The sequence below is a fragment of the Contarinia nasturtii genome, unplaced genomic scaffold (genome assembly GCF_009176525.2).
Source record: "Contarinia nasturtii isolate CC-2019 unplaced genomic scaffold, AAFC_CNas_1.1 Cnas_scaffold_1435, whole genome shotgun sequence".
NCBI lineage: Eukaryota > Metazoa > Arthropoda > Insecta > Diptera > Cecidomyiidae > Contarinia > Contarinia nasturtii.
The window spans coordinates 183,324-206,321 of record NW_022198772.1 but is presented as its reverse complement, the minus strand read 5'-3'; the positions used below and the strand labels follow the sequence as shown (position 1 = coordinate 206,321).

The following is a 22,998-nucleotide window of genomic DNA, read 5'->3' as shown; positions in this document are numbered from 1 at the left end:
AGAGAAAAATTACCACATTACAACTACATCGTTGGCAGCATGGCATCGATGGTTGGATACATGTCTGAAGGTACATTTTCCTACTTCCGAGGAAAGATCGATCTATGCCGAAAAGAATTAGATTGAAAATTAATAACAAAATGTCTTCTTCTTCTCACCGACTTTAGGAATCGAAGCAATTTCATTTCCATTGATGAATGTCTTGCCGGAATTATTTCGCGAATTGTATGATCTAATGATGAATCGTAAATTGAACGAAGCCATAATTGTTCACAAAAAATTGTATAAACGTATTTGGGAATTGTTGCAAGTCGATTCGGATCTGCGAGTTAATATTGATATGATGTTGATATTGCGTCGTGAACTGGAGAAAATTGAACCAACAATTAAATTGGGCCCAATGCGCAGGCCACACTTGAGCATGAATCATTGGTTGTTGTAATCAATTGAATACATCAAACAAACCGGCGGGACCCATACATCTGCTAATGGTGTATGGAATAGATTAAAAGTGTAAAAATGTAAAAAAAAGAATCAAACGTAGTTGAGATGTAGAAAAAGCCTTTTTATGTCTGAATAAATGCAATTGAATCCGCAAAAAATCATTTTTTCTTTGTTTCACGAAATGTTTGTTTCACCCAAAAGTGAATGCTTTGCTATTTTATTTTCAAGGATATGTCTTTCTTTTGTAAATACTCTTCACTCCACGAAATTTTGGTATTTTTCATGGAATATCATCTGAATGCTCTAGAGAAGGGTGTTTGCAATTCAGTGTCAATAAACAATTAGTTGTTTGAATCGACCGCATTTTTCGACCATTTTTTCAATTGATTGCGAAGTTCTTCATTTGTGGAATTTAATTTGATTGAACGTTCGCGCTATAGAACATTCTTATGAAATCTAGACGTTTGTGTGTACTAAATTTAGCCAATGGAGGAAATACTGAAACTAAAAAATCAACACTTCAGCATGTGTGTAGGAAATTGAAGATGAACTCAGAGTATCAAATAGGATTAAGTGGAATGTGTGTGTGAGAGAGAACGACCAATCCAAATAGGGATTTGAAAGGGAGATCAATATGGTTTAGTGTAGTTTTGTTTATTTTACGGAATATACTTGTGAAATGTACTTGCGGTCAACTTCAGTTTCGTCATATATTTCACACATACCAACACAAACAATGATAGCCGCTTCGTGGACGAGAATGTGCGAATTTAGCTGATTCATCCATCGATCATGGACTGGGAACATGTATGAGTCATAAATAGACGGCAATTAGAAGAGGAAACACGTACAACTTTTGCTCTTAAATCTGATTACGTGTGCAATTGGCTTCTACACAAATAAATTGGAAGGTAAGTTTGAGAAACAAAATTGAATTTGACTGAATATAATTTGGAGAATTAAAAAACGGCATAATATTCATGGAAGATAGAAATAAATCGGAAGAAATTTGTTCGAAGCAAATAATAATTCAACTGTTTAGACAGTCTGAGAATAAACGCCATAGAAATAGTTGATGGGAGATTTATTAAAAGAGTTACACAATTTAATATCTAATTGCATGCCGTTTCTGAAAATTTGCATTTCTTTCGTTGCCAATCACTTATTGTATGAAAAATGTGTCCACTTGTTTCAATGGCGTCTACTCTTTTCTCCGAATTTTTCCATGACGTCATTCATATATGATGGACGCTTGGTAACACTCAACACACATTCACTCTTGTATGTGTATGTGAGTCAGTTATTGCGAGACATAAAGCATATCGGTGAGTGTTTTAAGCTTATTTGTTAAGGTTAGGTTCAGAAAATAAAATAAACTTGAAAAATTGCGTTGTTTGAAATCTACAGATTGATTTCAATTTATCATGCAAATTTTACAAAATCAACGAATGATATTTACACAAAATCATACTTTTTTATCTAATAATTTTATTACAAATTTGTTTTCGTTCTATAGCATCAAGAAACAATGAATCCGTATCGACATTGAATCCGTATCGAAACAAAGGAACCTTGGGTGGAAAGGCCAAAAAGCACAAATGCAAACGAAAGCAAAAAAAAGTGGAAATCAAACAAGAGCCGGATATAAGGCAAGAGCCAAGTGACGGCGCTTATTTGATTCAACACATGCCGTCATCGCCCCAAACCACAACGAATGCAATCATCAAATCGGAAAGCGAGAGCGATAGTGAGCTTGATATGGAAAGTAAGAGGAGTTATATAAAGAAAGAGGTCAAAAGCGAAGACGAGTGTTCGAAGAAGGAATGTGACGCTGCTAAGGATGGACATGGAATGACAAATGATGACCAGGTTGGTGAAAGCTCAAGTGCTTCAAAACGAAATTTGAATGGTGATCAGTACAAAAAACGACAAACAAAACGAAAGAAGTCAAAAGGCGCAAAGAATGGCAGCGTGGCTAAAACTTCAAAATCATCGAAGCATCAGAAGAAGCACAAATGCAATTTCTGTCACTATGTTGCATCGAAAAAATCAAATCTAACACATCATATTCGCAGCCACACCGGTGAAAAGCCGTTCGCATGTGAAATATGTGGTAAGGCTTTTACACGAAAGGATCATTTAAATAGGCATAAGAAAATCCATGCACCAAAACTTCCATTCTGTTGTTTAAAGTGTCAATTTTTTTTTTTTTGATCTCATTTCAAAATCAATTCATACAAACGTTGCTTAGCAGCAAATTATCAAAATCCGATTTTCTAATTTAGAAAAATATTTCTATGTCTAAAAAATAAAAACTTATATCAACCAACTCTTTATATCTTGAATTCCCGCTTCTTGAAAATTAATTTACAGAATAAGATATGAAACTTTTAACATCAAACAATTGGGAAAAGAAAATAATAAGAATATCGATGAATAAGAATATTGATGATAAGAATTTATGTCGATTGCGAAAATCGACAAAAATAAGTTCTTTCTAATTCCTTTCTATGTTTTTGAACAAAATAAATGAATCTATTTCCATGAAGAAATTAAAACTTAAGATTTTTTTATTTTTGCCAGTCTTATTGTTTTTTCTCATATCTACGAATTGATCTCCATAAGTACATCTCAGAAACAATAAAAACATAAACATATGAGATGTAGATCAAAACCAGTCATCGAATGATCAGTGATCACATCGAAATTACGACGATTCATAGTACCAAAACTCCCCATTCACCACAAATCTGGTTCAAAATATCGTTCTGTGTAATTGACAATTTTCATTCTTTATCAGAACATTCTTTCGCGGCATTTAAATTCAAATTGTTTGAAAGTTTGCGCTTTGACGCGTTGCATATGCTGCAGAAAGGATTTAATTGAAAGCAAATAGAGACAACAAGAGAGAGAGAGTAACCAAAACAAATACGAGTTTGAAGAGGAGAAGAAAGTGAACAATGATGATATACGATGTTTCAAATGTAGTGGTATAACTATTCTCACTGAAAAACAACGAAAAAGTATTGTGGTCAACTTCACCCTGTTACGTCAATTGCACAAACCAACACAAGCAACATTGTGTATGTCGTACGACACGTTGTTCTCAAATTTCGATGATTCATTGTATTGTGCGCAGTAATAACGGACACAGCAAGTTTTCGACCATTAAAAGAAGCATATATCTTTCTCTGAATACATTGTAAATTTCAACACGATCAAATTGAAAATTGGTCAGATTTGGAAAAGAAATTACCTAAAATACAACAAAATTCGGATAATTCAGATAGTGAGTGCATAAAATTCAATCAGAAATAGAAATAAGATACATTCACAGAGTAGAAATTAAGATTTAATTATGTTTTTTTTAAACAAAACTTGTCTTTTTTTGTGAATAACTTAGTTTGACATACACACAAACAAAAGAAAACATGTCCGGAATCGCTGTTGCTCGACTTGGTGAAGAAAGAAAGGCATGGAGAAAAGTTCATCCATTTGTAAGTGTTTTTTTTTCCATTCCAATTAAAGTATGCAATTTCTAAAAAAAAATGATTCATATACAGGGTTTTGTAGCACAGCCGACAAAGAATCCAGACGGCACGTTGAATTTGATGGTTTGGAATTGCGCTATTCCCGGCAAAAGAGGGGTAATTATAAATAATTTCATTTTCCCGTACAAAATAGTGAAAAAAAGATTGTACAAATGAAATAAAAATATTGCAATACGATACCACCAAGAAACAATGGATTCGGATGGAAACATGGCAAATACGCAATATGGTGCAATACAATCTATCTAGCTGTTTATCGTTGACTTTCAGTGTACATATACAAAATACAAAGACGTATATGTGTGTGTGCTATAGCTTTCGATCTCGTTCTCTCCTATATGAATCAAAGTCACACGATCGATTTCCGTCTTTGTTTAAACATAGCGCATAACGAACGTTCGTTCTAGTGTTTTCGAATGAATCGTTGTTTTGTTTTGTCTTTTTGTACACATTTTTTGTTGATTCCGTTAAATTTGCGCCTTTTACAAAATTAAATTCGCCTTTTGTTTTTCCCATTGGACTAATCAGAATTTGTGTGTTTTTTTTTTATTTTCATATTTGTATTTGATAGACTCCATGGGAAAATGGTTCGTACAAATTGCAAATGGTTTTCAAAGATGATTACCCGATCAGTCCACCAAAGTGCAAATTCGCACCGGCTCTATTCCACCCGAATGTCTATCCATCCGGCACAGTATGCTTGTCACTGCTTGACGAGGAGAAGGATTGGCGTCCTGCCATAAGCATCAAACAGGTTTTACTTGGCATCCAGGACTTATTGAACGAACCTAACATTGATGATCCAGCCCAGGCCGATGCATATGTTTGCTATTGTCAAAATCGACAAGAATACGAAAATAAAGTTCGTGCCCAAGCTCGAGTTATGGCCACTGAATAAACATCACCTCACCAACAATATCATCAATTCGATCAAATGAACACTTATTTATACACGCGACTACTAACGGCTGTAATGCAAAAAAAAAAACATTTCCAAATCATTGCAATATACAAAAAATCACCTCAACCAATTCTACAGTTTACGTCTAATTTTGATGCACTAAAAGGATGAAAATTAAAACACACGCGCACACACACACACGAAAATAGATATAAAAAATATGAATTTGATTCAAGTCAGTAATGTCAAGTGGCAATGAAAACACAAAACAATTGAATGAATACAATGTGGATGATAGGAAAAGAAATAAAAATTAATCGCTAATATGAAGAACAAAATGATAAAATGGAAACTCAATCTTGACTTTATCTTCCAATCACAATTTTCCGGCTCATTTTCTTCATTTCAGATTTAACTTTGAGTTCTCTAAGATTAATTGTGACATTCATTTTATATAAAATAGATACACAGAAACAATATATTTTTGTTGTCATTTTATTGCTTGATTTAAGCTATTTCGTTGGTTATTTCAGAGAAGAAGAAGAGATGTAAACCATTGGAAGCGATTCATTTGTCCAAAGGTAAGGAAGAAAAAAAGAAAAGAACTATTCAAGTAATCAAAATATTTCAAATTATATTCTTTAAAAGTGTGAATCATCAGGATGATCAAAAAATACTTGTTTACACATAAAAATCGAGCACATACTATAAGCAAACTGAATTTGAACGATTCCTCGCGATTTTCACTTTCGGTGAATTTTAGGTTTCTCTGTTGTGTCCATTCAACACGTCATAATGGTGCAATGCCGATGATAATGATAATGGAATATATCTCAAGTGATCGTATTGCAATGTGTCATTTAAATGACTTGGTTCAATGGGTTCAGAATAAATGGATTCCCCCCTTGGTTCCACTTCCTCATAACGTGTGCATTAGCTGTATTGAGAGTTTTGTTCACATTTTTGATCGAGTGTTTGCATTTGATTATGCATCGAATTGAATTCAATTGGTTATTCAGTTTTCGGCGATTGTTTAAAATATCGAATCCAAATAGTGAGATGTCAGATGACAGTAATAGAGCCAAACATTATTGTATATTTAACAAAGTTGTTTTCAGCGTTTTACACTTTAACTTCGGCCTACTTTCTATCTCCGGCGACTGTTTCGGTGAAGTGTCTCGATCAAACGAAATTCAATTCAATGAAATAACAAAGCTTGAAACTTTCAGAACATTGGAAATGTTTATATCCAATTGAATTGGGCCAATTCATTGGCTACCAAATTTAATACTTCCAAACAGTTGAAATTGGCGGTTAAGAAATGAGTAAATGTGATCGATTGACTTTATTTTATCCGGATGTTTGAAAGCAACAAAATTATAACTGGACCGTACACCTGTATTGCATTGAACATTATTTTGTTTACAATTTATGCACATTGAATTCATAAAATAATTATTAAATCGAAAATTATTGTCTTGCAAATTGTTCCGTTTGAATAAAGCTCAGTGGCAAATAAGTATGCGAACAACTTCATTCTGTCATGTCAAATTAGAAAACCAGCACAATCAAAATTGTGTGAATATCGAGCGGATGATCGAATTGTGCTGATTCATTTCACTAAATACAGTTCCATATATGGAGTGAGAACAGATTTGAGTCATAACAAGGCAGCAATTAAAAGAAGCAACACACGTCTCTTGCTCCAAACAGTGAATACATATGTTTTATATTCCTGCACAAGTCAATTGGAAGGTGAGTTATGGGAAAAGTACAATTTTACATTGCAATAGGCACAACTTGAGAAATTTGAAAACAAAAAACCTGCAAAAAATTCAATAGAGTAAAATAAATTGAACCAAAACTGTTCGATACAATATTGTTTATTAGGGTATCAATTTCGAAAAAATCGTACAATAAATTGGTACAGAAAAAAGATCCAGATTAAATGTCTGATTGCAAGTATTTTGTGGTTCTGCAAATTTTCGCTATTTTGGGTTGGTTCCTTGTGATAGTAATTTTATCTAGAATTTTTTGTTCAGGCATTTTTGCTCCCTTTGTGGTTTGCATTTTTCTTTGGAATTTTCCATGACGTCATTTCATGGTGGACGCCTTGCGACATTCAACACACATTCATGTCCATGTATTGTATTTCGTGTGTGTAACAAGTGAGCAACAGACATGAAGTATATTGGTGTATGTTTTATGCATTATAGTTGAGGTTATGTTCTGCAAAAGAACACTTGACGTGGTTTAGTATCCATAGATTGAATTTAACTTTAAAATAAAGTAGATTTCAAAAGTTGACATTAATTTTAGTGGGAGTTTCTCATTTGTACAAAAAGCCATACCTTTTGGAATCATATCATTTCCCCAATTTTGTTTTTATTTCATGCCAGCGCCAAGAAACAATGAATCCGCATCGAAACAAAGGAACTTTGGGTGGAAGAGCCAAGAAGCACAAATGCAAACAAAAGCAAAAAAAAGTGGAAATCAAACAAGAGCCGGATATAAAGCAAGAGCCAAGTGACGGTGCTTATTTGATTCAATACATGCCGTCATCGCCCCAAACCACAACGAATGCAATCATCAAGTCGGAAAGCGAGAGCGATAGTGAGGTTGATTTGGAAACTAAGCGGAGTTATATGAAGAAAGAGGTCAAAAGCGAAGACGAGTGTTCGAAGAAGGAATGTGACGCGACAAAGGATGGAGATGGAATGACAAATGATGACCAGGTTGGTGAAAGCTCAAATGCTCCAAAACGATATTTGAATGGCGATCAGCACAAAAAACGACAAACAAAACGAAAGAAGTCAAAAAACGCCAAGAATGGCAGCGTGGCTAAAACTACAAAATCATCGAAGCATCAGAAGAAACACAAATGTAATTTCTGTCATTATGTGACATCGAAAAAATCAAATCTAACAGATCATATTCGTACCCACACCGGTGAAAAGCCGTTCGCATGTGAAATATGTGGCAAGGCTTTTACACGAAAGGATCATTTAAATGGGCATAAGAAAATCCATGCACCAAAACATCCATTCTCTTGTTTGAAGTGTCGACGTGGTTTTGCAAATAAAATCGATAAAATCAACCACGAAAGCGAATGCAAACATCCTCAATATGCATGTCATTCATGCAAAAATGCCTTCCTTCATTTGAAATCTCTCAAGCAACACATGCGAAACCACAGTAGTAAGAGACAATTTAGATGCCGTGTTTGTGCTAAAACATTTACCCGCAATGATTATCTTTCCGCTCATTCACGCACTCACATCAAACAACTTCCATTTGATTGTGTTCGATGTGGTCGAAGATTTGCCGATGCAAACGAGAAACAATCGCATGAGGATCATTGCAAATGCCGGCGATACGATTGTTATCTTTGCCCTTTCAAAAGCTTTCGAAAATATCAATTGAAGGTGCACATGCAAGTCCATCACACTGGCGAGAAACAATTTAACTGTGGTATTTGCGGAAAGAAATTCGTTCGAAAAGATTATCTCAAGCAGCATTTGGAAACACATTCAAAACCACAACCATCCCGTTGCTCCAAATGCTTTAAATCATTCGCAAAAGAAGACGATAAGAATGCACATGAAGAACGCTGCAAGCATCACCTTTATCAGTGTTATTTATGCAGAGTTTTAAAGCATCAATCACAAAATTTAAAACTTCACATGCGAAATTATCACACTGGCGAAAAGCCATTTCCATGCAAACTATGTGACGGTCGTTTTTCGCTACTTGGTAGCGCTAATAAACACATGGAAAAGGTACACGGTTTTAAAAAATGATTACAATAGTATTTCATCTCAAAATCAATTCATATAAACGTTGATTAGCAGCAAATTATCAAAATCCGATTTTCTAATTTAGAAAAATATTTCTATGTCTAAAAAAGATCAACACATGTCAATTAACTTTTTCTATCTTGAATTTCACCTTCGATCAAGCTAGAGAATAAGATATGAAACTTTTAATATCAAGAAATTGAAGAAGCAAAAGAATAACAATATATTTGATTGCCAAAATCGACAAATCAAGTTCATTGTAATTCCTTTCTATGTTTTTGCGCAAAATAAACGAATCTATTTCCATGAAGAAATTAAAACTTCAAGATTTTTTTTTACCTTTATTTTTTGGATGTACTATATAAAATTATTTTTATCAAAGTTTCCATATTTATGATTAATGGACATGTAAAATTTATCAAAATGTTCCTTGGCTCTTAAGCATAAATGATCGAATTCTTGTTTCCCGAGTGCTTCGACCATCTTTCGGAATATTCCGTTCTCATTTGACATCAGTAAATGCGGTGCATCAAGCTCAGCTGCAGCACCCGCATCCATAACTAAAACTCGGTCAGAATCGATAACTGTATTGAGTCTATGCGCCACGGTTATAACTGTAGAGTCCGTGAACTTCTCTCGTATCGTTTTCTGAATCATTTCATCCGTTCTGAAAGAAACACAGATGATGTCAGATGATACATTTGAACATAAAATCCCCTAGTACGTCATTACATGAGTAGCCCATTTAAAAAGCGTCAAGGTATCTATTACTTGTTCTTCTTAAAAAGAATGAAAATATAAATGAGTCTTACCGAAGATCAACGTTGGCTGTCGCTTCGTCAAGAATTATGATGCGGCTCTTTCTCATGATCGCCCGAGCCAAGCATAAAATCTGTCGTTGTCCCGTGCTAAAATTCTGTCCATGTGCCAGAACCGGCATATCTAACCCGTTATTCTTCGATACGAGTTCTTTCAGCTCAACCATATCAAGTGCACGCCAAATTTCCCCGTCTGAATACTCTTCAAATGGATCCAAATTCCTGCAATTCAAACAAATCATGACATTTTATCACTTTTTTTCTTAATAAATGTTCGGTCCGTCTACCTTCGTAATGTCCCTGAGAAGAGAATTGGTTCTTGCGGTATAATTGATATTCTCGATCGCAATGTACTCAAACTAATCAAAGATGTATTGACATCATCTAAAAGTATGTCGCCTTCTTCGATTGCCAATCGATAAATCGAACTGATTAACGATGATTTTCCAGCTCCAGTTCTACCAACAATACTGAATTTCTCTGAGGGTTTTATCGAAAATGATAGTCCACGTAAAACTGGTTCATCGTCAGCCGAATATCGGTAGGAAACATTTTTGAACTCAATTTTCCCTTTGGATGGCCAGTCGGATGGCACTTTTTGTGGCACTTGTGGCTGTTTTTCAGGTTTCAATTGACTGTATTCTAAGATTCGCTCAACCGATGTGAGTTGATTTATTACATCGGCACCTGGAAATAAGGGACACAAATTATGACTCAATTCTTGTTAATATATCACACCATTCGCAACGGAGACTAAAGCCGAATTGCACACTTGATGATTTGTAATTTATTAAATACTTGCTTTGTCTAATGCCAGATTGAAGTGAACCCAATAGACCAAGTGTTTGTGTTATCGCCAAGCCAACTCGATCTCCAGTTACTCCTATATCAATGAATTATTTCTAAATTAAAGAAATGAGAGTACAGGTACTATTTGGCACCAACCTTCATTGACCACCAAGAAAATGTAAATGACGATGCCGACGAAGATATATACCAGCAAATCTAAACAAACACCAAATCCATACGATGCGCCAATAAACATGAACCAAGTGCCCGTATTGAGATTTTGATGTTTTTCGAATTCATCTTGCAACGCCTTTTCGGCTTGAAATGCTCTGACTATCGGCAATCCGTTCAATGTAGCCGAAATGTGGGTAAATACGGGAGATTTTGCTAGAAGATATCGAATCATTAACATCATCTTTTGTTAAACGTATGCAGAGCCTTATGTTATAGGCACTGCGGAGGTGCGGACACTTTTCTTATAAGTTTTTATTGTATTCAGAACAGAGACTGTTTCTCAGAGCAATATATGTCACACTTATAATATGTGAAGTGGAGCGCTCTGAGGAGCTGGCGGTGCTTTGAGGGGTGAGGCAGTGAGAAGCAAAGTATTAAAACTTAAAGGAATATCCAAAATCATGACGTTATTTGTCTTTATCGATTTTTTGCTCTTCCGTGCTAACTCTCAGAGCGCCTCCTCTTCACATTTATTGATCTGAGAAACAGTCACTCAGATGCTGCATTTGAAAATTTATAAGGAATAAGTACTGGTACCCGCACTTCTCCGGTACCAATAACACCTCGGCATCGTGGGGCACGTTTTTACTGTTTTTACATGTATGTACTTAAGCCTTACTTATCCCTTCCAAGCGTTTAATATTCGTGGAACACTTCAAGTACAATTTTCGAAGCCAAAAGAATAAGACGATCAGTACCAAAATGACGACGGAAAGTTTGACATCCGTAAAAATAGTGACAGTGATCGATCCGAGTGAGAGTAAGATTATTTGAGTTGCTTCCAATAGTGTTATTGGTAGCATTTCATCTGCACTTCCCATGTCTTTTGTAAATCGATTCATCACCCGCCCGGCTGGATTCTCATTGAAAAACTTCATATTAGTCGAGATCAGCGCGTGAAACATTGTGTCGTGCAAATTTTGTGACGCCTTCGTACACACCAAAGAGAAGAACACGGATCGAAAAATAGCTACCAATAACAATGCACACATAATTGCACAATAAACATATGCGTATACATCAGTTGCCTACGGTTAATCACAAAGAAAAGAATGGAAATAATGGAAATTAATCAATATGTAATGGAACGTAATGGAAGTAATGGAAGAGCAAAGTAATCGTCACACATTTGCAACAAAATTGCTTTAATTTGAGATTTGGTAATAGTGTTAAGAATCGCGTTCTGTTGTGGAAGAATAGAACTACTACTACTACCAAATCTCAATTTTCGTCAGCAAAATGTTTGCTAGCGCAGCTTCGTTCAATTCATTTGCAAATTGTTTTTAATTTATGTGTGTATATGTGTGTGATCCAACCCTTACTACTTTTTTACATACTAAATAGATTTTGATATTGTGATTTTTTGAAATGGATGTAATGGAAAAATAATCGAAAGAATGGATAGCCTTCTTCAATAATAATGGAATAGTAAAAAGGAGTAAAGTAAGTATACCTCATCAGCTTCCCATAAAGTTGGCTCAACGGGAGATGTTTGGTTGGATGTATTCACTGAATTCACACGGTAAACACGACTTTCTTCGATTCTTATCCTGAAATCGATTAGAATTGTCATTTATTTTAATAAATTTGATAAAAAATATTTCAAATGAAAATTTACCAATATGAAACCCATATGTCGGCAGTACTGGCAATCGCTTGAGTGATTAGAAAAAGTGTGCACAAAAGAGCCAAAGCGCATGGAACTTTTGATGATTTGATATAATTTAGTATAAGGGATCCTTTGATTTTTCCTTTTGACGATGCTTCCAGTTCTTTCGTGAATGTGATCTCTTTGAAAGGCATCGTATTTTCTCTGAAGAAATCTGCTTCATCGTCGGAATTGGCTAGTGAACTCTTACGATTTTGCATCAAATCCAAGGATCTGTTACCATTTACGATGGAGTCATTTTCATTTCGCTTTAATATGCTGTTAATGTCAAGGCCATTCATTAAAACCGTGTCATAATTTCCCTGCATTTCAATCTTTCCCTGGAAGCAAAAAACATTTTTTTTCTTATTAACGACAATCGACATTTCAATCGAAAATTGGAGTCAAGCCGTGCTGAACGAAATTGAACAATCAAAAGGATGAAAAATTGTATGTACTACGATGCAGAGCTTGCCAAATGGACGATTTTTTTTAGGTCGACCTCATTGAATCTTCGAATATTGTTCTTAGAGCTGATCCGATTCCGAAACGAACTCGCCTGAAACAGATTTCGATCGGTCGGATTGGCATTCAGGAGGCCAAAGTCAGACCCGACCGATCAAAATTTGGAGTGCGCCCGACCCCGACCGAACTCGATATGTTTCTAAAGGGTCTCGAGCGGACATCGCTCTTGGGCGGGTATTTTTTTGCGGCGAAAGAGGCGACGCAATAATAATATTTTGTACATATTTCAGTGAACGCGTCACTGAAAATTTATATCAGAACATTCTGTCACACTGGGAACTTCGAAAGAAGTGTTTTGTACTTATTACTTATTCGTATATGAAAAGATCTTGTTAAATATTGAAATGATTGAAATTATATAAGTTGTTTACGTCTTTAATCACCACAATCCAATCTGCTTTCTTCATGAAATGCAATTGGTGTGTTATTAAAATGCGTGTGGCGTTTTGTCTTGCCAAATATCCCTTCGATCCAACGCATTTATTGAACAAATGTGATTGCACGTGAGTGTCTACGGCACTTAACGGATCATCGATCAAATAAATATCCGCTTTTCGATACATGGCTCTGGCCAAGCTGAAATTGAAAGAAATTTAACCACGATGGTTTCAAAAACGAGCAATTCTCTTGCAAAAAAGTCAATCTTACTTGATTCTCGCCTTTTGTCCTCCAGACAGCCCCGTCCCATTTTCACCGACACACATTAAATCACCATTGCTAAACTGTTCAAAATCTTTCGTCAAAGCGGCACATTTAACAACTTCATCGTATCGTGACCGATCCATGGGTTGTCCAAACGTGATATTTTGTCGAATTGTTGATGTAAAAGTCCAACTAACTTGACTCGCATACGAAACCGTTCCATTGATTCCCATCGAACCATCAACCAAAGGTAGTTCCTTTAATAAAACTTGCATAAGCGTTGATTTGCCACTTCCAACCGATCCGACGACAAAAATCAATTTCCCTTTTGGAACTTTTAAATTTATTTCTTCAAGCCGAAATGGTGGACTCGACTTGATCTCCGTTTCATTTTCGTGGGAACGATTTTCAATCAAACTCCATTCAGCGCAGGCATTCTCCAATAAAATGGACAAATTTTGAGAATTCAATTTATTAGAACTTATGGTATTTCGTCCATTTGTTGGTTCATCTTTTTCCTTGTAGTCAAGAAACGTTTGCAAACGTTTAATAGCAACAAATCCTTCGCTTACAACCGAAACACTTCGAATAAAATGTAGATTTATTGAATATGAAATGACATTGAATAAATATGCCGTCATAAACAATTTGGAAACGGTCATATTTTCTCTGCCATACAACCAAATAACCGACAGGACGGTGAAAAATAAGGCGATTCGATTGGAAAAAAGGAATACGGTTAGATTGAATGCACGAACATAGATGTTTTTCAAAATCACTTTCAGTTCAAGGCGTCGGGCCGTTGCGATTAGACCTTCGAAGGGTTTTTCCCAATTGTACATTTTGATCACTTGAATGCCGGATACAATTTCATCCATGAAACGTACTCGTTCATCTGTTCGCATCGCGGTTTCGAATCGGATCTTTGTTAAGAATTTGGCGACGTAACCTAAATAAACGGAAAATTTAGATATTATCCTATTTGTTTAATGAAAATGACCGAAAGATCCAACGAATACCAAAAAAACGCTGAAGCAAACGTAAAATTAAACATTTTTCGGTATTTTTCCATGGTTTTGATATGTTGGTTGGTTTTTTCGGTATATTGGTGCTAAAATAAGTGATGAGTACTTGCTTTGAATAGGCATCAAGACAAAAATAATAGCCGTTCCAATAATAGCCGCCCATCGAAGTTCCGTCCATAAAATATATGCAGCCAAAGATGATGTGATCGGACCTATCCACAATGGATGCAAAAAATGCAGAGTTTCAAAGCGTTGAACATCGTTTGAGAGTAAATTCACCAATTTTCCAGGAGCTGTACTGCTCAAAGCTTGCTGTGACAATCGAAGCGTCTGCATAAAATTAAACGATTTTATTACTTTTTCATGCGTTCCAAAATGGGTGCAAAAATGCGGAAAATTCAAAATTCACACACCTTTCGATAAATGAGGCTTGAAAGAGCGATGCGAATTCTCATACCATAGCGAAAGCCATTGAAGTAATAATGAAGAAAGCCGAACTCAGAAGACATACTGAGAATGAAAAGGCCAATACCGTATTTTGTGGCATCGTCTCGCGATACATCGGAATTTTCTCTGCAAAAAATGTGAAATTTTACACTTAATATAAAGGTTGTTTTACAGATGAAGGTCCAAAATTGATGAACCTGTTTTTTTCGCACAAACCGAAAAAATGCTAAAAGTCTCTCCAATAAATATGCCGTGGACAAACTACATACGCAATTTGCAAAAGCGTAAAGAAATCCCAAAATAAGCACCTCACACCAAAATGTTTTAGATAACGCTCGCAATAAAGATGGTTTCAGTTTTGTGGTTACTTCAATATTCCAGTTTCTGAAGAAAAAAATTCATAGTTTTTCCCCACATTTTTTTTTTGTCAATAATTAAAGTTATTGATACAATCATACTTTTCGAGTCGATCACCCAGTGTGTCAGAGCGATCTTCATTGAGTGGTTCGAATGCATCTTTGGCATGTAAAATATCACGGTAGCTCCTTTTAAGTATTGCTATTGACCATCCAAAAAATATCACTGACAACCAGTTTGCAGATTGACGTGGGTTCTGATTGACAGATTCATTTTCACTCAAACCTATCAGATTTATTGAAGTTGAGATAATAGATGATTTTGATTGCAACAAAATTACGTAGACCAATAAAAATATCATGAGAACTGATAACGAAAAATAATAACTATGAAATAACACGAAGCCGGTTCAATTGAGACATTTTTTTGACGTTGATAAGTTGTCGAAAATCGACTTCATTTACATTTATGTTAAAAGTAATGTAGAAAGTTATAATACAAATTTACAGTAAAACCTGTGTGGATGGGATCGCCTGTGGATGGGATTAAGTGGAATTGTTTCGTCTTTTCTGGATTCCATTTTTCACAAGTTTTACTTAACTTTAACTTTTCGCAAAATATCACACTATAAAAATGTAGCCACAACAATGTCAAGGTTCAATCGATAAATATCGATGGAAATGGGGAAAATACTCAATTTTCTTGAGGTTACGATTTCACAATGATTACAGATTTTTAAAGAAACTATATATCTATTTAATGTCAATCGATTTTCAAAGTGTTTCAATTGAATGATGTACAGTGACAGAGTTCCTAACATCAACTGGATATAATTAAAAAATCTCAAAACGCCGAAACACAAAATCAGTCATAATAATATGAGCAAAGATAAGTTTTGATAAATAAACAGCAATAAACCTATTTAGTACTACTTTCGATTTCAACAAATGAATCGTTTTAAGATTTTTTCTTATCGTACTTTTTTATTTCTTTCATCATAAACGTGATTTCGTATTGCGTAATAGTAAATCAAACAAACCCTTTTTATTACATTTAAACAGTCTAAAAAGACTTTAGGAGACCTTGAGACAAATCTGATGGCATAACAAGTCAAGGTATTGTAAAGTTGGACAATCATGTATCTTGTAGAATTTTTTTTATTTTTTTTTTTAAATAGTCCGTTGAATATAGACACATTAGAAACAAAAAACTATTGTTGACTTTTAATACATTAAAAAAATATATATACATAAAGTGATCAGTATTTGTACAATGTACAGGATACAGCAGTATACCAACACTACCCGTTCGAACAATTGGCGCCTTTTTTGAAAGGCGCACGCACCATTTCTGCGCCTTTTAATGAAATGACGAGAAAAAGAATAAACAACACATCGTATGACTCGTATATAAACAGCGTGTACGAAAAATAGCATAGTAGTTCATTCGATTTTTTGTATGCTAAAATGCTAAGACCATACTACTTCTTCTTCGTTTGAATCTACATTCTGCGGCGAAGATCCGCACAAAGAGGAACAAAAAATACCAAAAATCAAATGAATCTGCGCCTACTATGCTGTTTTTCGTACACACTGTTTATATACGAGTCATACGATGTGTTGTTTATTCTTTTTCTCGTCATTTCATTAAAAGGCGCAGAAATGGTGCGGGCACCTTTCAAAAGGCGCCGATTGTTCGAAGGGGTACTAATGAAAAGTAAAGCAAGCATCTTCGCCCAATACAATAACAATTTTGCTCTATAAGTCACAAAAATAAAATAATTTATCAACTCCGACCCCAAAAGAGTTTTTTCGCATGTACAGTGTATTTCTTGGACTCTGTTACAATACTTTTGCATTACACACTGGGAAAAGTGAAAAAAGAACAACAAAAAAAAGAATTGGGATAAACAAACGACAAGGAAAGAGAGAATATAGTCAAAACACACAGGTAAAAAATGCGAATACCAGTAAGTGCTATTTTTATTTTAAAGCTGGTTATTTTGCACGGTCATTGTATTGGTTCGACGATCACATAATATATTTCGAATGCAGCTCGGACACAAGTTCAAATATTCAGTTAGAAAACGAAATTCAGTGTAAGATGTTTGCATTTTATTTGAAAGGAATTTAGGTTGTTTTAAAATTTAACAGGAACTCTTTATTATTTTAAAAGTGCAGTGATTACATTGGGCTAAGATTGGTTCACGCTATTTTGTATGACATAAAAATATATTGTGTAAATAGCAACCTATACACAAATAGGACAAGATATTTAGCAACAAATAGGAGATTTTTTCATGTCTTAAGACCTGTAATTACAAAATAGCCCAATGACTGAAAAAGTGTTTGTGATTTTTATTGCATTCAATTTCACTTTTCTGTACAAAAAACACACACACAGGGAATTTGGTGAAGAAAGTTTTTTATGTGACGTCACACCTCGTGTGAGTATCAAACTTTTCAATCTGTTTCCAAAATATAATTTATTAAATAAATTTGATAAGTGCGCAGAGTCGTTAAATAGAAAAAAAAATGAAATTATGTGGCTGAAGAACGTCTAGAATCTTAATGAAGTGCACTTATGTATTTCGGTTTAAGTTGAAGATGGAAAAAACCCGTGATTGTGAAGTCACCTTTTTATTATTTGGTGCAAATAATTCGTGTTCAAACCAATTTCTGGTGTAAAAAAAATAGTTCAAAATATATGTCTAGACCCCAGACGTTATCTCTATAATTTTAAATGCATAGTTTGAGGCGGGATCGCAAATCAGATTCAATATAGTTCTGAAACTAGTTTTATACGATATCTCACAAATAGCTACGTCATTCAAGTTCGGTGACCTCATCACTTTCGTTTAGTCTCATATCTCATCTTACAATTATTATGAATGATTAAAAACGTTTTTTACCTTGCTTACTCCCTCTGTTTTTAAAACGAGTTTTCAATTCCATTTCAGCCCATTCTTCTACATTGTTGACAAAAAAAAATTGCGTTTGTTATTGTGTTTTGTTTGAAGCGATGAAGTCATCTGTTGCATTATTTGTGAGCGCTTGTTTCGTTTCGGTCAGTTGTTCTTCAGGTAAAATTATTTCTTTTTGCATACATTTCCGATTGAATTTCGAAACAATCGTAAACATGTACATTTCTGCATAAATTATAGGAGTTCGCCTGAAGCGATCCGATGCCAAGTGAGTGGAATTTCGATTATTTTACCATTTTTTTTCTAAAAATAATACAACAGTGCAACCTTTATATTTTAGTGAATCGTGGATTGAACTACACAAAGCTGCCAATAGCGGTGAGTAAATATTGCACTATTTCAAAAGAAAATTTATTGATTAAAATTCATTAACCTTACAGGTAATTTGCAACAAATGGCAGACTTACTAAAAAGCGGAATCGATATTAATGCGACTGATAAAGATAAATGGACACCGCTCCACATTGCCGCACGAATTGGTAATGAGAATCATTTTTCAATTTCTTTTTGAATGAATTACTATTACAAAATAACGAACCTAGGTAACGAAAATGTGGTGAGACTTCTCATTGAGAATGGAGCTAACGTGAATGCTAAATCTGGAAATAGTCGTACACCTCTTCATGAGGCATCTTTCCATGGAAAAATTGAGGTCGCTAAAGTGCTGATTGAGAAAGGAGCTGAAGTGAATGCCAAGGATATTGGAGATTGGAGACCTCTCCACCTCTCTGCACAGGATCCAAACATACGAAGTGGTAATGGTTCAATTTCGAATCTCATGAATAATACCATTTTGATCTGATTGAATCGATTCACAGGTAAAGCCGAGGTTGCAAGGCTCTTGCTCGAGAATGGAGCCGATTTGCATGCTGTTGATAGAAAATTCAAACGCACGGCAATTTTTGAAGCAGCAGTTTATGGTATCTATCAAGCTATTCTCACTCACGATTTACGATTTCACATTCATGAATATTGATTTAATGAATTTTTAGGTCAAGTGGATGTGGCACGAGTGCTGATTGAGAAAGGAGCTCGTGTGAATGATGAAGATAACTGGAAATACACGTGTCTCCACGTCGTATCCCAAATGGCTCATTTGAAAAAGGGTATTTGACAATTTCACAACAAAATTTTCGGAACCACATTTCAAGGGACTTTATCTACATACTAACTTAGGCAAGGGAGAGATCACAAGACTGCTGCTGGAAAATGGAGCTAACGTTAATGCTGTAGATGGTGTACACCACCGTACACCGATTTTTGATGCAGCTGTGAATGGTAGTTACATTCTTTGTCGATTTAAAATTCCGAACTTTTCATTTGATGAAATTTCAGGACAATTTGAGGTCGCTAAAGCGCTGATTGAAAACGGAGCTGAAGTTAATGCCAAGGATATTGGAGATTGGACGCCGGTATTCATTTACAAAACAAAATGGCTTAAATCCGCATTCCAATATATTATTTCTAAATTTTATTTTATTTTTAGTTGCATGGATCGGCACAAAATGAGAACATTAAAATTGGTATTTATTCAATATTTTGTCTCTTTTTTTGTTGATCACTATATTTTTTCCACATCAGCGAAAATATCAGTGAATTAGTCAGTTTCGTTTGAACTTTCGACCATGTTTACCATTCAGTTTGCTCTGTTCCACCGATAATTCGGTGTTAGCTGCCTTTTTTCTTTGAGTACCCAAAAACCTTTTGAATAAAATGTTTTTCATTTGATTGAATCGTTAGGTAAAGCCGAGGTGGCTAAACTTCTACTTGATAATGGAGCCGATGTTAAAGCCATAGACAAAACTTATAAACGAACACCGGTAAACTTATAAACGAACTTTAAACTTATTATAAAATTATAAACTTATAAACGAACACCTAAACGCACAGCTTCACGAAGCTGCAATATACGGTCACGCGGGAGTTGCTGAAGTTATGGTCATAAACAATGCTGACGTGAATGCTCAAGATTACGAGAAATGTATACCTCTCCATTTAGCGACTCAAAATTGGGTGAAACGAGATGGTAATTTTGAGTATACATTTTTACAAACATTTTAACTCTCATTTATAATTCATGGATAATTTCCAGACAAAGTAGAAATCGTCAAGGTTCTGCTAAGATATGGATCTTATGTAAATGCCAAAAGTGCCAATGGCAGAACACCGCTGGTTGAAGCCATTAACAATGATCAAATCGATTCGGTCAGAGTTCTGCTCGAAAACAGAGCCGATGTTAATGAAGTTGACAACGATAACCGGGTGCCTTTGCATTTTGCAGCCGAGAAAGGTTGGTATTAAGAATAAATACATGTTATGAAATTTTAAGGGAACCGAACTAACTTCTGAAGTTGGCAATTCAACTAGGGATCAGTTTTAAAATGTCTTCTTCAAATGTTAGGGAGTAATTTTCTTTCAACGAATGTGAAAGACAACTCAACTCTTTTAAAGCTGCTTCACGGAATATCAGCCCGTAGAGTTCACTGTGAACTTTCGTGCATCTAATGCATTTGTTTGTTCACAGCCATACACAGTCAAAGAAAGTTCGCACAAAAGAGAATGAAACAATTACATATGGCTACTTGATGTTTTTTGAACACGTCGCAGTGAATTCTACTACTGATATTCATCTAAGCAGCGCTGATGTGCCGAGTGTACACAAAGTGTGAATTCTTCTAATACGGGTAGTAAAAGTCGTATTGGCTTTAAATGAGAAATAAAATAAAATATTTTCGAAGGGGGTAACTTCAATACCGTTTTGCAAGGGTAGTCCGACCCCACCACAAAAAGATGGTTCACAGAAGCTATGTATTACACATAACGGCAGAGAAGACTTAGTTAAATTTTCGGAATATTTGTGCTTATTCTAAATGTATTTATTCGTCAATATTAACCTTCCAGGCAATGAAAAGATAGTAAAATTGTTACTCGGAAACGGAGCGCATAAAAGTATTAAAAACAAAAACGGAGAAAGTCCGGTAGATATAGCAATTAGGTTTGGTAAGTATGACACCCGAAATACAAATAGAATCCATCAAAATAATTCAACATCGAATCAAATTTAGGTCATTATCACATCAAAAATTTGTTCCAGTCAGATATTGTTCGATCAGTACAAGAAGGTTGGTTATGAAAACACTATTTTTCGTATATTTTTGGTTCTCAATTTATCTCGTCTTTTTAGCCTGTCAATCGTATTCTGCGGATCGTATTACACATGGCGAAATAGCGGCAGATGAGGAATTTCCGTGGATGGTAGAAACATGTCACCTCTAACAATTTCTGTGGCTCTTTAAATCATCTGCATTTTCTAAACTTTTCATTCGTAGGCCGCCTTGGGATATATTAACGAGAGAGACTATAAAATAACCTTCGATTGCGGTGGCACAATCATATCAAACAAATTCCTTCTTACCGCAGCCCATTGCGTCAAGGTGAAAATTCCCATTGTTGTGCGATTAGGAAAAGTAAGTAAAAAATGAATGCAATCTTTCAATTTGAAATTTTGAATGAATGTTATTAAAATTGAACTTCTTTCATCAGACATCTTTGATCGATAGTGACGATGAGGAAGACATAAGGGCGATCAATCGTAATATAAAGGTTTGTGTTTTATCAAAGCCTCAAAGTGTTTGGCTTATCACAAAAAATTGACTTTGTTTCTAAAAGTTGCGTCAATAATTCTGTGAAATATCTTCCTAAAGAGCATCATAACCCATCCCCGTCACTCATCAATTACCAAGCAGAATGACATTGCCCTGATTCGTGTCAAGAACAAGATCACGTTCTCGAGTTACATTATGCCAGCGTGTTTACAAACGGATTTACGTGACGAACCATCAGATACGAAGCTCATTGTTACCGGTTGGGGAATTATCTCTCCCGAGAGTAAGTTGGGATTCAAATTTAAAAGGAAACGATCGATATATATATAAATAAAATTTTACAATTTAATAGAAAATATAAAATCAACAATTTTACGCAAAACGGAATTGACATCGATGCCACTATCGCAATGCAATTCTACAATGATCAATTGGAATCGTGCGGTAAATGATGCTGGCCTTCGAAATGGTCTCATTGAAGGACAGTATTGTGCATACGATCCAAATGGAAGAAGAGATAGTTGCCAGGGTGACAGCGGGGGACCACTACAATACTTCACCGCCAATAAAACGGTGGCCACTGTAGTTGGCATTGTGTCGTTCGGCGTTGGCTGCGGCAGTAGTTTGCCAGCTATTTACACTAGAGTTGCTTACTATTTGGACTGGATCGAACCAATCGTTTGGCAAAATGTTTGAAACAATATTTCACACAAAAGATTGAAATAAATCAAATAAAAGACTTTTTCCATGATTCGTGTCAAATTTGCAATGTGTTAACTATATGTGAGTTACCTTTGCTACAAGAAAAGCATTTCAAAAATATTTGATTTATTGAAAATCTGTAATAAAGATGTAAAGCTTACAAAAACAATTTCCTTTTTCAATTTTTTTTTTATATTATTTATTGGTTTATTCAGAAAAATTCATTGACACTTGTTTTCATGTGTTCAGCTAGTCTCATAAGATTTCAACATCAGTTTGAAATTACTTGTGGATTTTCATATGTTGATTGTAATTTGCTTGTTGATTGAAGTATTTTGAGCAGAATCCGCATTGAAATGGTTTAACGCCAGTGTGAGTTCGTATGTGCTGCTTTAGATTTGAGTGCTTATGACTTTTAAATTGCTGGCATAGATGACATTGATAACCACGTCGCTTACAATGACCTTCGTGATCGTCCTTTTCCGCTTGTTGATTGAAGTTTCTGTAGCAAACGGAACACTTGAATTTCA

General features: G+C 35.1%; 6 protein-coding genes across 9 annotated transcripts; 5 read left to right on the top strand and 1 right to left on the bottom strand.

Annotated features, from left to right (window-relative positions):
* Window positions 1–6: 6 nt before the first annotated feature.
* On the top strand, window positions 7–596 carry LOC116346191. The gene is made up of 2 exons (XM_031776129.1): window positions 7–70; window positions 168–596. The coding sequence occupies exons 1-2, from the start codon at window positions 40–42 to the stop codon at window positions 440–442; spliced, it is 306 nt and encodes a 101-aa protein (XP_031631989.1). The 5' UTR covers window positions 7–39; the 3' UTR covers window positions 443–596.
* Window positions 597–1,669: 1,073 nt separating this feature from the next.
* On the top strand, window positions 1,670–2,709 carry LOC116346118 (zinc finger and BTB domain-containing protein 24-like). The gene is made up of 2 exons (XM_031776025.1): window positions 1,670–1,769; window positions 1,961–2,709. The coding sequence occupies exons 1-2, from the start codon at window positions 1,670–1,672 to the stop codon at window positions 2,656–2,658; spliced, it is 798 nt and encodes a 265-aa protein (XP_031631885.1). The 3' UTR covers window positions 2,659–2,709.
* Window positions 2,710–3,580: 871 nt separating this feature from the next.
* On the top strand, window positions 3,581–5,281 carry LOC116346114 (SUMO-conjugating enzyme UBC9-B-like). 2 transcript variants are annotated; one of them, XM_031776021.1, is made up of 4 exons: window positions 3,581–3,677; window positions 3,848–3,941; window positions 4,008–4,091; window positions 4,567–5,281. In XM_031776021.1, the coding sequence occupies exons 2-4, from the start codon at window positions 3,876–3,878 to the stop codon at window positions 4,891–4,893; spliced, it is 477 nt and encodes a 158-aa protein (XP_031631881.1). In that variant the 5' UTR covers window positions 3,581–3,677; window positions 3,848–3,875; the 3' UTR covers window positions 4,894–5,281. The 2 variants fall into 2 exon arrangements, with proteins under 2 accessions (XP_031631881.1, XP_031631880.1); XM_031776020.1 differs by having other exon boundaries at window positions 3,586–3,733.
* A 1,197-nt stretch (window positions 5,282–6,478) lies between these two features.
* Window positions 6,479–8,896, top strand: LOC116346113 (zinc finger protein 883-like). The gene is made up of 2 exons (XM_031776019.1): window positions 6,479–6,651; window positions 7,296–8,896. Exons 1-2 carry the CDS (start codon window positions 6,619–6,621, stop codon window positions 8,694–8,696), a joined length of 1,434 nt encoding a protein of 477 aa, XP_031631879.1. The 5' UTR covers window positions 6,479–6,618; the 3' UTR covers window positions 8,697–8,896.
* A 152-nt stretch (window positions 8,897–9,048) lies between these two features.
* On the bottom strand, window positions 9,049–15,982 carry LOC116346110 (multidrug resistance-associated protein 4-like). Of its 3 annotated transcripts, XM_031776014.1 has the most exons (15): window positions 15,686–15,982; window positions 15,280–15,463; window positions 15,038–15,205; window positions 14,788–14,947; window positions 14,485–14,704; window positions 13,356–14,298; window positions 13,079–13,283; window positions 12,153–12,523; window positions 11,988–12,084; window positions 11,154–11,562; window positions 10,457–10,687; window positions 10,314–10,394; window positions 9,799–10,198; window positions 9,506–9,733; window positions 9,049–9,360 (listed from the first exon to the last, which is right to left on the bottom strand). In XM_031776014.1, the coding sequence occupies exons 1-15, from the start codon at window positions 15,756–15,758 to the stop codon at window positions 9,051–9,053; spliced, it is 4,080 nt and encodes a 1,359-aa protein (XP_031631874.1). In that variant the 5' UTR covers window positions 15,759–15,982; the 3' UTR covers window positions 9,049–9,050. The 3 variants fall into 3 exon arrangements, with proteins under 3 accessions (XP_031631874.1, XP_031631875.1, XP_031631876.1); XM_031776015.1 differs by lacking the exons at window positions 15,038–15,205; window positions 15,280–15,463 and having other exon boundaries at window positions 15,694–15,982; XM_031776016.1 differs by lacking the exons at window positions 14,788–14,947; window positions 15,038–15,205; window positions 15,280–15,463; window positions 15,686–15,982 and having other exon boundaries at window positions 14,481–14,574.
* Window positions 15,983–17,515: 1,533 nt separating this feature from the next.
* LOC116346111 (serine/threonine-protein phosphatase 6 regulatory ankyrin repeat subunit C-like) lies at window positions 17,516–22,469 on the top strand. Its single transcript, XM_031776017.1, has 21 exons — window positions 17,516–17,624; window positions 18,138–18,260; window positions 18,342–18,369; window positions 18,442–18,479; window positions 18,542–18,640; window positions 18,704–18,916; window positions 18,980–19,081; window positions 19,154–19,267; window positions 19,338–19,439; window positions 19,497–19,573; window positions 19,648–19,684; window positions 19,902–19,981; window positions 20,052–20,187; window positions 20,254–20,451; window positions 21,063–21,161; window positions 21,227–21,283; window positions 21,346–21,416; window positions 21,491–21,628; window positions 21,705–21,764; window positions 21,866–22,049; window positions 22,119–22,469. Exons 2-21 carry the CDS (start codon window positions 18,200–18,202, stop codon window positions 22,460–22,462), a joined length of 2,238 nt encoding a protein of 745 aa, XP_031631877.1. The 5' UTR covers window positions 17,516–17,624; window positions 18,138–18,199; the 3' UTR covers window positions 22,463–22,469.
* The last annotated feature ends 529 nt before the right edge of the window (window positions 22,470–22,998 follow it).